The sequence below is a fragment of the Vicugna pacos genome, chromosome 11 (genome assembly GCF_048564905.1).
Source record: "Vicugna pacos chromosome 11, VicPac4, whole genome shotgun sequence".
NCBI classification, from domain to species: Eukaryota; Metazoa; Chordata; class Mammalia; order Artiodactyla; family Camelidae; genus Vicugna; species Vicugna pacos.
In genome coordinates, this window is record NC_132997.1 from 31437274 (window position 1) to 31454494 (window position 17221).

General features: G+C 43.4%; 1 protein-coding gene across 1 annotated transcript in view; it reads left to right on the top strand.

The window, feature by feature from the left end:
* RYR2 (ryanodine receptor 2) overlaps positions 1 to 17221 on the top strand; it is a 539007-nt gene that overhangs the window by 405443 nt on the left and 116343 nt on the right. The window contains exons 57-62 of the mRNA XM_072971049.1: positions 454 to 531; positions 1704 to 1779; positions 6050 to 6173; positions 6642 to 6757; positions 10088 to 10152; positions 12441 to 12562. Coding sequence (XP_072827150.1) covers positions 454 to 531; positions 1704 to 1779; positions 6050 to 6173; positions 6642 to 6757; positions 10088 to 10152; positions 12441 to 12562 — 581 coding nt within the window. The remainder of the gene's footprint in view (positions 1 to 453; positions 532 to 1703; positions 1780 to 6049; positions 6174 to 6641; positions 6758 to 10087; positions 10153 to 12440; positions 12563 to 17221) is intronic.

The following is a 17221-nucleotide window of genomic DNA, read 5'->3' on the forward strand; positions in this document are numbered from 1 at the left end:
AGAAGTTGGTTATATTTTATCTTACTGTTGGCTCTTAAAGACGTTTATAAATACTGACCTCTTAGATTAACTACTGTTTGTGTGAGGAGAAGTAAATTTCATTGCAGCCAATTAGAATTTGTAAGAAACTCAAGAATTCAGTTATCCTTTGACTAAGCTAATATTTCGGAATCGTGGACTCAATGCATAATTTGTTGAATTCTGATTATTAGCTTTCAGGATTGGCAAGCCCTAAGATACTGGGATGTATTAGTCAATCATAAATAATTGTCAGATGCCCAAATACAATTGAATCTGCTAGATGTGCTTGCAAATCAGTCTGTGTAGCTACTTGCCAGTTTTATCTAAAGAAATGTTACATTTGGAAGTATGGCTTATATTTCCAGAGTATTTCTTGAATCCCTCTCCACTGGGTTGTGTAATGAGATGCTTTTTTTCCCACAAATTATTTAGGTTTCTGTGGATGCCGCCCATGGGTACAGCCCCCGAGCCATCGACATGAGCAATGTTACACTATCTCGAGATCTGCATGTAAGTAATTTTAACTTTGAAAAATATTCGGCAAATTTCATTTAAAAAAACTATGCTGTAACACTTCCCTGCATAGATGTAACAGCATGAATTGCTTGAATGTGGTGACCCTATAAAGGGTCCATGGAATTTATAGACTATGAACCCTAGTCCCTTAATTCTGTGAAAGGTGATAGAACTTTTTCTGGGGTGTTTCCTCCAAATAACATTTTCTTGAAAGATCATACCTGCGTAAAAGTCCCCATGTGATTAAGTATCTGTATGTGAGAAGAGGCTGGACCAGTAATTTGTTATGCTCTGCCTGGATCACCTTAATGACTCCTTAAATAAGATGTATTTTAAGTTGTCTATCCAGGGAAACCAATGGCATTTTGCTTCCTCCAGCCCTAGTTTTATCTGTTCTCCTTTGTCACGAAGGAACCCACTTTGAAACTGACTTGAGTGAAGGATAAAACGTATTGGCATGGAACATGAGTCAATGGGTCAGTAGAAAGAGCAGACTGTGACACTGGCAGTGTTAGTATATTGTTCCAAGAGAACTAAGTATATGAAGATCACGATCTGTGGGTTATTAAACTGTGTGGCTTGCCCTTTGTCATTGCTCTGGGATGAATGTATTAAAATGACACAGTAAACGTGAAAGTCACCAGTGAAAGGAATCTTAAAGACACTCCTATCAAAATCCAAAGGCTACAAGCATTGGTGAGGCTCCTCCCAGGTCCCTCACCTAGTTTGGGGCAGACCTTGGTGTAGCCTGTCCCTCTGGTGTTCTTTGCATTCATTGTTCAGTAAGGATTATGTCCTCCTTTAAAGCTTTGGAAACTAAAATAAGAACTTGTGAATAAAAATATTTTCAAAATCCATAGCTGATTTGAAGTTTCATTATTAAGTCAGTAAAATATGTGTCTTTACACATTATAAACAATGACCATTCCCATCAAATCACCCCTGCAGTTTACTACTCTGTAATTTCACAAATCATTAGAACCCCCTGAAATTCAGATTCCAAATAAGAAGTAGCTGTGTTTAGTGACCTTCTGATGTATTTTAGCACTAACACTCAGATTTATTCATTTAAGCATGTTTTGATGTTAGCCTGTTGGAAAATGAAGTTATCCTTTTCTAGTATCCTTTTCGAGTGACTTAGTTGCTACATATTTTGTTAACTTAAGGCGATGGCAGAAATGATGGCTGAAAACTACCATAATACATGGGCGAAGAAAAAGAAGCTGGAGCTGGAGGCCAAAGGTAAGATTTTCTGAAAATCTTTGTTAAAAAACAGCGCGAGTTTGACGACATGAGTATGTGCTGAGGATACAGTGGTCTTTTTAGCGCGAGACCGCTTCCTGCCGTTCTTGGAGTGGTTCAGCTACGGCTGTGACGGCCTCAGGGTGGAAAGTCCAGTTTCCTGACTGCTGGTGCGTATTTCCTCATGCCTCAGGATCTTCATGGCGCCCTCTTGCCCTCTGCAGCGTGTGGGTGTCTGTACTTCTTTTCCTCGTACCCGAGGTGTCCTGTTCATTACCTGGACCTCCCTCACTGATTTCCAGCCCTGCTGAAATACTTCTCTTACTCCTTTCCTTCAATCTCCGGCCCCGGCCTCTTTGTTTTACTCAGTCCAGTTATGTTATTGTCTCTTACATGCTTTTGCTTGCTCTTTTCTGCTGATTTTTAATACTAAAATGACCTAATATTCTCTTAGTCATTTCTTAAATCTTTTCTTAATTTATTAAGAAAAGTATTTTTCTGAATATAAATATATGTTTGCATAGTTTCTTCAATTTAATGCATCCTGTACTGATGATCTCCTTCGTTGTTATGTATTCAGCATTAGTTTATACACACGTTGTTTATAGCGTGTGTGCACGTGTGCGTGTGAGTGTGGGCGCTCTTTAGTTACTTCCTATGTGGGTTTCTTTCCCCCCATGAGAATGTAACTCGAGTTCAGGGCCACAACTATTAATTTTGTCATCCTTATTGTATGGTTCTGGGCACCAGGAAGCTCTCTCTTTCTTACTTACTGATACAGGTAAGAACGTAGAGGGAGGTAATTTTGAAGGGTGGGGATATTTCGTAGTGAAAGGAATGGCTGTAGTGTTGGAGGATGGTACCAGACAGCAAGCACTAGGAAACAGAGTAACACAAATTAGAACTGGTCACAGAAACAGAGGGGGTTCCATGTACCAAGACCGCCTATTCCCGAATTTGGCTCAGGGCTAGACCTGTTTTTCTAGAAACATTCCATAAATGTTTGGAAAATGAGTGATCAATTGTTTGGCCGGCTGACGGATGGATGCATGAGTGGGTGGGTAGCTGAGTCATGGAGTCGTAGGTTCTTTGCTTAGTGACACTCTCGAAGGGGCATTGTCCGCATGATTAGTAGACAGTCACTGTTGGTTACATGAGCAGACTGCATGAGGAAATCCTGCTCTTTTCCTCCAAGTATGTTTTAGGCACTGTGGTTTGAGTAAAATTAAAAGTAAGAAGCAGTTATCCTACTATTTCTCTTGTAAATAAGTGTGCTAGAAAATCATCATGATTCTTTAATTTCTGGGCCAGCCATTAGGTGACCTGCAGTCAGAGTTCCCAGTGAAGCACATGGCTCATCAATGCGGCATCCACACCTCTGCATCCGGCTTGCGTTGGTCCAAGTTCATACCGTGTTCATAGTGGGGGGGACAGCACAGTTGCAGCAGGCTGAGCAGTGAGGTGGTGAAATGAGAGACTGAGTTGTTTGACACTAAAACAGCTGGCCCCTGAGGAAGGTGTTGAAATATACAACCCTGAATCTCGGCTTTTACATTACTGGGACCAGCAGAGGAGAGAAATGAGTCTTGGAGTCAGAGACAGGCTGGAGACGGTGGACGGTTTCAGGACAGAAACCACAGGTGTCTTTTCTCCCCTGTGTTCTCTCCCTGAAGGCTTTGGCAGCCACCTCGTGTCCTTACGACTCTGCTCCTGCTTCCAAAAACGATCTGGGTGGGAGTGTGGGAGGTACCTGCCGCCTACCACGTGTCTTGGTACTGGTGGGGTTTGTGTGTGGTGAGAGAGGAGAGATGAGAAATGGCAGGAGAGAAGCCGGGGAGCAGGAAAAGGACACAACTTAGAGCCCTCGAGCCACTCCGACGCCTCGACAGACAAGAGCGTCCTGCTAAGGCTGCCCACTTAGGCTCCATCCCCGCCAGGCCCTTCTGTCACCCCGACATCTGTGTGCAGAAGGTGTCTCTGCTTTAGAAACGTCTGGAGAAAATCTCCTCCTCTGCTCTCCAGGTTGTCTGCCCTCCCATGCCCTCTCCATCCGCTTTAGGAATCTGGACGAGTTTGGGGCATATCAGGCGGTTTAAGGAGTATATCATTAGTAGAATAAAGGAGTGAAAGTCCAGGAAATATTACCCATGCTCCCCGGTGAGTGAGGGATGTGAAGACCTAGCCGTCCTTTTATCCATTTTTCCCGTGATCACACCACGTACTCTGGGCTGTGATGACCTGTCATGAAGACAAGGATGCTTCTGGTATCCAGCAGTTTGACCCTTTTGCATGAGTGAGTCCACAAGGCAGAGCTGTGCATTGGAGGCAGCAGGCATCCCAGGAATTGCTGCAAATGCATCTCCTCTCAGGTTGGTGGCTCCTTACCGCCCTTCCGTGCGTATGTCACCCGCAATCAGATTGTACATGAGCTAAGAGAGGGCTAAGAGATCAAGGTCGTCGCCTGCCGTTAAGTGGCAGAGCTGAGGACATCTTTTTCCAGTCTGCTGGCCGACTTCCAGGTGCCCACCTGTCTGGTTCAGAAGGGCTTTAAACTCAGAGGGTACTTTGCGTTCTTAGGATTTTTAAAGTTTAGGCTTTATCCTCTCTCTGTCTCTTTCTCACTCTCCCCGCTGCCCTTTGCCTATTAGTGTCTGACCCCGAATCATCGTGGGCTACAAATTTAGTTGCCAGTTTCTCTAGGACTAAACGCCGTAGTGGAATTCAAAATGGGTAATGATTGCAAGGTGATTGTGTGTTTTATAATTTTTTTTCATGAACTATGCTGTTAAATTATACCTGTGATTATGAAAAAAGTCAGATTTATTCCCAGCGGATTTAGTAATCAAGTCTCTGTGCTCCTTGCCGCTCACAGACTCTTAGTATTACCTTCTGGCAGTTGGGTTACACTGACAGTTGTGTTCTGTTCTAATTGTGTTTTTGTGTCCAAAATGACTGATGGCTCCTTAGGGTGCCCTGTCGGTGTGGGAGCTCCTGACTGTCCCTGTGTGTTTGTGATGGAAGAGTGCCACCTAACGGCCATGAGATTCAGGGCCTGCTTGCATCTCTGTAGATGGCACCCTGTCAAGGCAAGCGCTAGGAAAACGCGGCATTTTCCCCTTTGTCTGTTGTTTGCTTGCTCCCTACGCAGGCTGGATTCAACGTTTGTGATTGTTTTGGGAGCCCCTGGCTTAACCCCGTTGGACACGGATTTAACAGGGTCTGTGCTGTCATCATAATTCAAACAAAACAGTTATTTTCAGTTTTTTTTCTAGAGTTCCCTTAGTAGTTTTATTTCAGGGAATTTCAGCATCTCATGTAAAATATATTCCTGTGCATGTTTTATAAACTCTAAACTTGGGGCCTGCCAAGCTATTCATTTTGCTGCTGCTTTAATAGGATTCCTTGTATCAGATCTTTATATCTGGAATTACCAGTGCATTTTTTTGGAAATTTTTATAATTTTTATAAAAGCTTTTACAAAATTTATAATTTTATAAATGCTTTCTATCTGTATTAGTTTTTAAAAATCTCAATACTTTCTATAATTTTTAAATCTAAAGAATATTTTAAATACTTCTTACTAGAAACCTAGATTCTTGCCAAATTTTTAAATCAATTACGTGCATATGTTACTTCTATTAGATAGTTAACAGAACTAACTCTTAAAGAAGACAAAACAGAACTCTCTCAAATATCTAATAAAAGTAATGCATGTACTTGATTGATTAAAAAATTTGGCAGCCTGAGTATGAGTTTTGTGTATTTGGAAATTTGTGACTACAGAGTACTCTGTGATCTGTTAGGCGCAGTAAAACTTCCAGACTTAAGACATTTTTTTCTCTTCTCTCTGTGGGGCAGAAAAACGAAGCACGTTGTGTGAAACACGCCTTACAATTTTATTAGATCCAGCTGTGCGTGTTTCAGTGCCGATTTACACTCTGCTGGGTTCCTTTCTTGGGTGATTGCAGAGTCATTGGCACTCGATGTTACAAACGCCTGCATGTTCACGTTTTAATTGCCTCTTGAAAGACATGTGCGCAGTCTTTGAACAGGTTTCCTAGATTAACTGGAGCAGTAAACTCACTAGAGAGGGAAGCGTCCTCTGTGTTCTGTGTCTGATTAGAGGAACTAGAAGTTCTGTAGCGCAGTCCTATTCTACATGCAGCCGTTTCTCATTTCAGATCATTCTTTAAGTTTCTAATTACTAAGTTAAATTTCTAATTTAATTTTCTAATTGCTATGCTGTATTTTCGTCTTGACATCCTCTTAGGAGGTGGAAATCATCCACTGCTGGTTCCCTATGACACACTGACAGCCAAAGAGAAAGCCAAGGACAGGGAGAAAGCACAGGACATCCTCAAGTTCCTGCAGATCAGCGGGTATGCTGTGTCCAGGTAAGGCACACCTGCTCCAGGTACACGTTCTCTTATGAGCCTGAATATTTAAACATCCTGTCATATGTAATGCTGCTAGTGCACCCACTCGTATCTGTTTAAGTCTTAGAGCTACTGTTTAGTGTGTTCAGAATCCACATGACTGAGTTCCTTACACTCCTTATGCTAAGCCGCCGTCCATCACTCTGGAAACTCCCTAGGCAAAAATGACTCACTGCTTTTCTAAACACACATCTTATTGCATAGTGAGTTACTTAGTACAGTTTTATGTCAGATGCAAAGTGTTCCTTAAAAATTAAATCTCATTTTTGTTTTTAGCAACAAGAATATTAGCTAGCCTTCCAAATCTATCTATATTTATATTGCTGTATATAAAAGGTTAAATACACCTCCGTATATAGATATTTAACAAGACTTCCCATAGTCTTTGTAGACGTTGGTTTCCATTTTTCATTTTTGCTGTTCTAGAGGCTTCAAGGACCTGGAATTGGACACACCTTCTATTGAGAAACGATTTGCCTATAGTTTCCTTCAGCAACTGATTCGCTATGTGGATGAAGCCCATCAGTATATCCTGGAGTTCGGTAGGTACCGTAGTCCTATGGCTGACAGCCCAGTTTTGTTATTCTTGACACGTACAGCCTCAGGGTGTAGAACAGCATAGACCCGGGGCTGCTTATGGTGTGTCCCCACACGGTGTGCACCCTCTCTGTCGTCCCAGTGCTGACTTCAGTATGGAAGACAAGAGGCAGACTCATTTTTAAGGATGGGTAGATTTTTAGAACTCTAAAAGAAAGTCTAACATAACTTTTTTCTCCTTAAAATGTTTATTGGCATTGATTTTTTTCATTTTGAAAGAGACATTGGATGGACATCAACATTTAAGGTACAGTTAAATCTTTCCTTATGAAATTAATTGCTCTGCTCTTAAAAACAAAACAAACAGACAAAAAACCCTAAAGTCAAACTCTGTGGTTTCCCAAATTTCTAGGCACTGTAAAGGCCTTGAGGTTAGTCTGTGTAGACACTCCAGTATACACATTTGTACTGGAGTTTTGTACTGGAGTGTCTGCAGTGCGGAATACTTTATTGTCCTCTTAGGGTAAAAGGGAAGACCTCATCCCCAGCAGGCTCAGTGCCAATTAAGTACAAAAAGGACTCTATTTCAAGCCTTAGATTCAGAACAGATCATCAAAGCAGCCAGCCTCCTCTCACTTCTCTTACTTTGTAATTGTCCTCGGCATCACTGAATTAAAATTCAAGTTGTTAATTCCTCACCTTCCTGTCAAGTCACCTTGCAGCCACTGGCTGGTGTTCAGATGTAAAGTTTGATCCTTTTTGAAAACCAGTGTGCTCCGCAGGTGGTGAGCTTCTTCCTTTCTTTTCCACTTGGAGGTTCTGTTTCTGTTTTTTTTTTTTTTTTTTACTTTTTAACCTTCATTCTTTCTGTTTTCAGCCCCTTCCCTCAGGGCCCATAGTCCCAGGTCCATTAGCAACGCATCAGCAGCAACGCCTCCCCCCCCAGCCAAGGGCTCTTTGTGCTGCACTTTTCTTCGGATTTATACTTAGTTTTCAGCGCAGCATCAGATTAAAGTTTATGGAAATTCAAGCTTTTGTATTTTCCTGTTCTTGGCCCCTCATATCCCAAATATGATTAACGATTTTCTGCTGGAGTGTCGTGCTCTTAAACCTCCCTCTTTCAACCTGCCCCTTTATCTACAGTCCAAATGCTGTGTTTTCACTCTCTTCTTAACTGTCTTTTCCACAAAGGTCAATGATACAAACTAACTTATCATGTGCAGTCTCTTTGTAACTCATCCCACAATATTTTTTTAAAAATACGGTAGTCATCCTGACTTGTAGCCAAATTAGTCCGAATGGAATTTGAACAAAAAAGAAGAATGAGGCCCTGGTGAGTTTTTGAAGCTTTTATGTACAAAGTTAAATATTGAAATTTCGAATCCCCATTGTAAGTATCTGAATGCATAGCAGCTCTGGGGTTCAGCCTTCTTTTTGGCAAGAGAGAGAAGAGGGAAAAAGTGATCATTTGGAGAAGGGAACAAGGCAAAGAAAAACATTTTTCTTTAACCTTTGTTTGGATGGCAGAGACACAACTTTGAAGGGGAAAATGTGGTTAGGCCTTAATCACCCTGTATTTAAGTTTCTGAATAAACCTCCGGGGACAGTGTCGGTGCACAGGGAGTGGCGAGAAGCTCACTACAGGCAGCTTTCACCCACTTCACACATTGGCTTTCTACAGGGTAGAGAAGATCTTACAAACAAATTCTGGGGAGAAAGGAAGGCTAGATTAATATAGAGCCCAACAAAATTAGCTGTTTTTTCAAACAGCTGCTGACGTTCCCTGTGTGTTTTTCAGATGGTTTTGACGGGCAGTTAAGTGTGTACAAGACATCAACTAGAGAAGCAAGTACAGCTGAGGCTGTTTAACTGTCATTTACTTTAGTTTTCATTTTTCACTGTTAACTAAAAAATAAAACCTCTACAACACCTCCTTCTTTCATCTTTTACTTTATCGCCTTTACAGCTCATCTTTAGTGTATTCATTTTTAGACACAGGCTAATGGTGACAGTGAAGGTAGGCATACGCCTCTTTCTAATTTTTGTGTTTTACCATAGACCATACGGTCTATTCTCTCCGAAAGTTCTCACATTTTCCACATAAGCATTATTCTTGAAATGTATAAAGAAGGGAAAGATATTTCCTACTTAATTCTTTGGCATTTTAGCAGCCTTAGCTAGGTACAAAGTTCTGTCTGAATAGAATGTATACGAGAAAGCCCCTTAGATGGATCCAGGCGTTTCGCATGATGATGCTTGAGAGAGATTAATGCCCACATGTTGAAAAATGAAATGTGCCAGGGTTCAAAAGCCATTACTCTCTTCTACTTATTCATGGGAAGAGCACTGTCTGAATTTATAAAATATTACCTAAGTTCTCAAAAAGTTATCCTAAATTTATATCTAAGACTTTATAAAGCACATTTCAAGTTGTTTTTATTTCTGTTTGCAGTAGAACTTGTTCAAACAAAAGTCAGTTTGATTCTTAAAAGATATGAAAGCTCTGCTTACACATTTTTCTAAAACTTTGTATCCAGTTCTGAATTTTTAGCTCTCCAGTCTGTTCTGCATATCTTCATGGTTATTATGGTTTGCTCCCTCCTCTGTATGCATGAAGCCTCCTCTGTATGCATGAGGGCGCCAAGAAAGGCTACCTTCTAAGCTAAACACATTAGGTCAATCAGTTCTTAACCTTGAATTCATTGTCTGCACCACAGGGAAAATTCAGGTGTTTGCGCTTTGCTTAGGGAAATTCTCTTTTGACACCGGTGAATTTCTCTGTTCTTTAGCAGAATGTTAATTTTCCAACCTAGTGTCACAGTTGTGATCCTTGCTCTTGCCACAGGCGCTGGCTTCCTGCAATTTTTCCGTTGGTCTATTAATACTGAAAGCTTGAACTTTCAGTCACACCAAGAAGTAACTGTCTTTATTAGAGGCCAGTGTTCAAATCTAAAATTATGCTTACTTACCTTACACTCACCTTTCCCAGCCCAGTGGGCTCCTTTCTAACTGAAAGACGGTGTGAGATTTGACTGCGGAGAAGGTGGGATTTTGCTTTATTCCAGTTTTCCCCCTGCATGTCAGTCAGATCTCAGAGCTACACAGGACGGTTGTGCTCACAGCCACGTGTGGGCTGTCTCAAGAGCTTTTTTATTTTGATTTGGATATTTTGTAATCTTTCTTTAATCACACTGCTGAAGTTAACCTCTGTGTTTTTATGTTCAGTTTAGTGGGATAGCACGCATAGCGGTGTGCCCTAAGCGGTGCATTGGGGTGAGTGAATGTCTTGTGATTTTTGAAGTGCAACGTGATCCTAAAACTCTTCATGTCCACAGATGGTGGCAGCAGAAGCAAAGGAGAACATTTCCCTTATGAGCAAGAAATCAAGTTCTTTGCTAAAGTACAGTATACAATCCATCTTGTTTTTGCTTCAGTGTGTTTGTTCCCAGAATGTGCTCTCTAGACCATTGCCCTTTGCAGGATGCGCTTGTCTCCAGGTGTGAGTTCCACTCTGAGTAAACGCTCTGTGGCACGGAGATAACTGCATGCATCATGTGGGTAACTCATTTCTCAGATGTTTCTCAAGTGACTTCATACTCTGTGAAGTCTGATTCAAAGTTCTCTTTTTTGGCTTTATCATATGACGTAGAAGAGAAATCTGTTTCATGACATTTGAATATTGTTATGGTTTAAAAATTTGAAATGAGTGTATCTTTTTTAAAGAAGAAAAGCACCAGTTAATTTATAAATGGCTACATTATGAGAACCTCTACTATAGACTCTTTATTGTGGAAACTCAGTCCTACTCAGAAGAGGAAAACTGAGGCTCAGAGAGGATAAATTGTTCAATATTTGGAGTATATCCCATGATTAGTGTTTATCCCATTGGATAAGAATTTATCAGGAATTTGCCGTACGTTCAGCCAGTAGGGAAGGAGGTGGAGAGCTGCGGAGTCCACGTGGTGGGTCCACTCACTCCCTCGGTGTTTGCCGTGTGCCTGGTCTGCGTCATGCATCGGGCTGCGTCCTGGGATTCACCACCACAAGGACAGAAGGCCCTTGGGAAGCTCTCCTGTTCACAACATGTTTTAGTTAACCTGAAGACCTAACGATTTCTGTCAGTTTCCTTTCAAAGTATTTGAATTTGGCGGTTTTAGATCATCTGCAAAATGACGTGTTATTTCCATTATGATTCATCCATTACGATTTGGCTGGTGTGTTTGCAGAATCCAGAATCCCTTCATTGTAAGGGAGACTTCTCTTTCCTTCCCGTTCTGTGCAGCACCCAGAACCTGTGTCGGTCACCTGAAGCTTGTCCGGGGCTGCACGTTGCTGGCTACCTGTTCTGCTAGGATGTAATCCCCTTTGATAGCCAGTGATCAGAAGTGCTGTACTCATGATCTGCAGTCACACGTTTAAAATACTCTCCTACTGCATCCCCTAGTGACTTTGTTTGCAGAAGCCTACTGTGGCTTGATTTGTACTGTCCATAGATTCATTCATTCACGTATTTATTGAGTACCTAATATGTCAATCACTAAGTTCAGGTAATGTCACAACTTTCTAGGAAGAGACTTAAAAACTGTGTATTCCTATTGTTAAAAAACATACAATGCCAACATTGTAGGGAAAAAATGTATTGAGACAGACTTGGGTCCAAATACTGGAAATGCCAACTGTTACTACTTTTTTCATTTATTTATTCAACAGATGTTTATCTAGTGCTTGCTCCAGGCCCGACAAAGTCCTAAGCACTGGTCAGCTGGTGGTAAACCAAACCCAGGAAGCAGTGGTGGTGGAGGCTAGGAGAGGGCTGTAATGGGAAACAAACCCAGAAGTGTTTCTTTCTCTATTTCTGTATTCTCTGAGTGCCTTCAAATGCTTAGGGAGAGAGACTAACTCAAAATCACACGTATGAAGTAGAAAATTGCAAATGGTATTAAGGAGAGCAGAGGATACGGGGAGTTTATCCAGTTGACAGGCCGCAAAGGCTGATCTGATGAAGCGCCACTGCCCTGTGGCCTGCGGGAGGAGTGGTGGGAAGAGCATCTCAGACCGAGGGAACGGCACAGACGAAGCCTGTGGTGTGGGTGGACAGGGTGAGAGGAGAAACTTGCCGAAGGCCAGAAGGCTGAGGGGACAGAACTGGGAGGTGGGCTTTGAGGAGGCCAGACAGAAGAACTTCTTGCAGGTAGGTAAGGGGCAGTGGGACTTCGTGCTCAGTCAGAGTGTGAGTTTGTAGTCGCTGCTTTTTACATCTCAGTTTCATGCCTAGAAAGCAGGGATGATGGCGCCTCCCATACAGAGTGGTTGCTGAGACACGTGCAATGGCTGCATGTCAGTCACTCACGTGTAGTGGAAACTCAGTACATGGTCATCATTGCTTATTTTGAAACCTACTGGGGACCAAACTGCATTAGATGACAATTTAAGGGCATTTCATTTTGAGAAAATATTGAGACTAATTCTAAACCATTGGAAATTAGGTGTGTTTTCCATACTCACACACACACGTACTGCAGAGTGGAACTTGAGAGGCAGGCAGACTGGAGTGGAGCTGATGGCATGGCTGTGGCTGTTGGGGACTTGTTGCATGTGGCCAGAACTCTGCTGTTGCAAAGACTCGGCACTCACCCATCCCCCGGAAGATTCCACTGTGTAGATCTGTTTTCTTTTCCTTTCTTTCAGGTCGTTCTTCCTTTAATTGATCAGTATTTCAAAAACCATCGTTTATACTTCTTATCTGCAGCAAGCAGACCTCTCTGTTCTGGAGGACATGCTTCAAACAAAGAGAAAGAAATGGTGACTAGGTAAACGGCTCTAAAAAATAAAGACTGTGGTTTGAGTGAAGTGTCTTTGCATTTGAGAAGGAGCATCTCAGGATCCTGGAGTAGGTGCAGCCTACTCCCGGCTCCTGGCCCCGTGGAGTCAAACACTAGGGGAGGACAGTTTGGGCAAGTAAATACATGTGTTCAAGGTGTTGTGTTTTCTTGAATTTGACTGCTAAATGTAATGCTGGACAGAAGGAATAAGACACCCAATCCAGGATCTGTAAGTGGAGGCTGGAGATGCATCACCGTATTAGTATGTTTGATAAATGATGCTTTTAGAATTGGCCTCTTTAAAATTTATTCAAATCTGGTATTTTTGCCAGCATGTATTTTTCTGGAGGGCAAAATCTCATTTACAGAAATTATAATTGTAATCTTTAAAAAAAATGACTAATCTTGGAATGAAATGCAGTAAACTTACGTACCTTCTGGAGGCTTCCCCTCACGCCACTCGAGCCAGCGTCCTAGCGATGCCTTCTCAGTTCTGTTTAAACCCAAGTATGTTTTAGAGATTTAGCTGTGATTGTTCTAGGGTTATCAAGTCTAAGTCCTCAGAATTCTGCCAGAATGTCGTATACGTGAGAATCAATGACTGAGAAAGTCCGCTTCTGGGGTTACACTGGGCAGGAGTTCACACCGAGCTTTTAGACTGGATCTGAAAGGAGTTTCTGTGACAGTGATGCCCTGTCATAAAGCAGAATGCAGGCTCTCCTATGACCTTACCTTTTTTTCCTTTTTTTAGTTATCTATTACTATTTAGCAATACTACCACAAGTTCAGTGTCTTTAAAGGACCTACATTGATTATCTCACAGTGTGTGTAGGTCTGGACCCTGGGCACAGTTTGACCAGGTCCTCTTTAAGGCTGCAGTCAAGGTCTTGACCAGGCCTGAGCTGTCATCAGCAGCCTCTCGCCTGGAGAACAAAACTCTTTTTTTTTTCTTAAGGCCTTTTTTTAGCGCGTTTTAGGTTCATAGCATGGACTTGACTTTGATGATATGCGGAGGGGCAGTGCAGGACCAACCTGCTGGACAGGGGAGAGGAGACCGACAGTCTGTGACCACAGGGAAAGTAAGACCCCACGTTCACTGGGGACAGGATGTGCAGCTTATCTCTGCTCAGATTTACTGTTTTACCAGCCAGTAAGTAGCCAGCCATGTGATGTAGGACTGCAGCGGCATTATAAATGTTTCCAAACTTCTTCAAATAAGCATCATCCTGTGAAGCTGATAAAATTGATTATAGTTAAAATATCAGAGAATCCATCGCAGTGACGTACTTTGTTTCCACAAACTACGTTTCCCAGAAGGAAAAGGAAGGAGGAGCTACTTTCCAAGGTGCAGACCCCCCTCCCTCTCCCCACTTCGGCACGGCCTTCTTTCCTTCTCCCCAGGGGAGAGAGCACCCGTCCCTTCTTGTCCCACACGCGCACTCACCCACGTGGCTGCCCAGCGGCCCCCGTGGGCTGGCCTGGGAGCGCACACGGTAGCCAGACAGTGCCATGGCACCAAGCTACCATCAGACCTTTGGGAGCCTGCAGTATCTCCGAGTCTTCCCTGGCTCCGGTTAGCCTTCTGTAACAGAAACTTTGTTCCTAGTGAGTGTTGTCAATTGAATGACAATTACATAAATCGAGAGAAAATAGAGAATGTAGGAAAAAATGCAGATAAAGCTCTGCCTGCCAATTCTGCTCCTCCCCCTCCTCCCGTTGTGCTTTGTTGTCACTGTTCAGCGTTCAGGCTCACGCTCAGAACTAGTAACTAACCTCAGATGTAACTGATTTCCCTTACCAGCTGTATCCCTCCCAGAGCGAGTCAGCCGGCACCACTCTGTGCTAGCCTCCGCCTGTGGTCTGGGGCCTCCCCCACCCTCCGATAGCATTGCCCCCGTTTTTAATGACTTCGTCTCCATAGTTTTCTTTACCTCTTGGAAAGGGGTTGGTAAATTTTACTTCTCCCACGAGCACTTTCAAAAAAGGAAGATATGCCATTAAAATTTCAGCACACGGGAACGCCTAATAACAGAAGTAACTCATTTCTTTACAGTAATTTAATGCCAAACATAGGGAGAATTTAACCTCAGAAAAATTCAGGACTTATAAAATGAGTAAGGTGATGATAAATAAATTACAGTACATGTTGTTCAGTCATTAAAATAATGAGGGCTACAAATACATAATATCTTAGGAAGATGATCATGTAAGAAATAAAATACATGTTCAAGTGGCATCAATCTGGATTTTTTAAAAACCCTAAATTTGTATGTGTAGAAAAATATTGGTAAGGAATGAACTTAATAGTCATTTCCTTTGGGTAGTGCATTATAGATTTTGTATTACTATTTTACGTGTTTCACAAATTTTTTAAATAACAAAAATCTTGCTTTTACAATCCAAAGAATGCATTTCAGAACAACCAATATTTGTTTGGTATGTTGATATGGAATCACTGAAATTTATAAATCCCTGATTTCTTAGCACTTTAGTTAAATATAACGTCAGTGAGGAAAACAGGTGAAAAATAGGGTAAAATAGGTAATTTTACAAAGCCCACCCAAACTGGCCCTGCTGCCTTGAGCAGACAGGCATACCCCCGTACCCACGCTGAGCGCTGTGGTGAGCAGTTTCAGTTCGTATTTTACATGTGTGCAGCAGCCGTCGTGGGTCTAAGCTAACTTCTCCACCGTCAGACCCAGGTTGCTCCTGTTAGTTGTTTAGATTCTCTCGGGCACCAGGAATTACGTTTCGAGCAGTCACTGTGCTTAAAGTCAGTGCGCTCGTGTCTACAAAGAGGAGTGCGGGGGGTCTCCGCACTCAGGAGTGTACCCGGCGGGGCGTAGTCTATGAGGATACTGTTGCAACCGCAAAGAGCCGGCAAGCGCTGTGTGATTCGCAGTAAAGCAAGGCCACCTCGGGTGGGTATGGACGGGCCAGGGAGTCACAGAAGTCAGGACATCCAGAGTGGAGCTTAAGGACTGTGTAGGTCGGAGATCAAGAAAGGCGGATCGTTTTTGGTGTCAGTAGCAGCGTGAAGTGTGGAAGCCGGTGATTTCGGGGAAATCCGGGTTCTGTGGGTTCACCGTGGAACACTGATTGATAGTGACTGCCAGAATAGTGTCTTAACATCTTTTTCCATTTTACTTTTTAAGAATTTGTTTTGACTTAATTCGTTAGCTCTAAGACACCGTGGAAGCTCTTTAGATGGAAGAGGGGGCTGGGCTGGCAGCAGGAGTGGGTATGGGGGTCGGAGGGCTAGGGCGCGGAGGCCACACGCGGTGCGGCTGCTGTCACCCATGCGCTGCCTCGGGGGCGCTGCCCAGGGGTTTGTTCAGCTCAAGTCCTGAGAGCCTGCCGTGTGCAAGGCGCTGCCCCAGGTCTGCAGGTAAACACACACGCGGCAGCACGGTTCCTGACTTCGGTGGACTTAGACGTACAGCTGAGGGGACACATCTGTGTAGACTGGCCACGTGCCGCGCTGCGATGAGAGTGGGGGGAGCGCACAAGTGCTGGGAGCGCAGTGCAGGTGCCCGCGGAGGGGCTGGGCGCGAGAAGCGCGGGGGAGTCAGCTCAACTGGGCAGTGAGCCCTGTCCAGACAGGAAGGAGGCAGCCAAGCCTGTGCTGACGCTTCAGTGCTGAGGGGCTGAAACAATGCTGGTGTCACTGGCAAAACCAGGAAACTTCGAAAGGACTAGTTTTGAGACGAAGAGGTTACATTTGGCTCGAGAGGTATTTATGGGGGTGTAAGGACTGACGGGTCGTTCAGCTGGAGGGCTCCAGCAGGCAGTGGGAAGCAGGTGTTTGGTGTTGGTGGAGAGATGGGGGCAAGAACTGGCACATTTGGGGATGACCTGTGCCCGTCTAAGGCTCAGAGCTCTGAAAGCAGATGAAGCCAACGGAGAAGCCGAGGGAAGCAAAAAGCTTTCTGGGAACCGAAACTCGGAGAATCTTCCTACTTTTGGAGGGCGTTCAGAAGTGGATCTTTGAAGAATTTAGAGAACGTTAATTGCAGAGGAAGGGAAAGATCACTGTGAAACAGAATCCAGGGCTTCGGCTTCACAGATTTAAGTAGTTAGTGATGCCAAGTGTGGCAGAGAGCTCTCCAGGACGGAGGCTGGCAAAGCAGTGATTAGCTGTGGGGTCCAGACGGTCTTGAGGACTTGGGGGAGCGTTTCAGCACAGCAGTGAGGTGGAGGGCAAGCCCACAAGGCAAGGAGTCGCTGAGGAAACTGCAGATGTGTTATGAATTCTTCATGTTAGTCATGAAGGGAGAGAGGAAGGGATGATGGGGTTCTGGAAGATACTTTTAGAGAAACTGTGCGCCAAAGCTGATGATAACCAGACCTTCTAGTCTGTGCAGAAACTGCAGCTGAAGGGAGATGGCGCAGGAGGGAGACACAGTTTCTTCTGTGAGGACCTAGCTTTCTGTGTGTCTGCATTTCTCTCTGGTGGCACGGCTGCTGCTAATTAGGAACAGCTAGGTGTTGTAAGAATTCATTTCCTCTGACAGATTCTCAGACATAAATGTGATCCAACAAAATGGGACACAGAGCAGTTCCGTTTTCTATCATCACAGAACATCCTAGGTCTAGATTAACTGGGTTAAAACATAATCCCAGTATTACAAATTCAGCATCATCTCA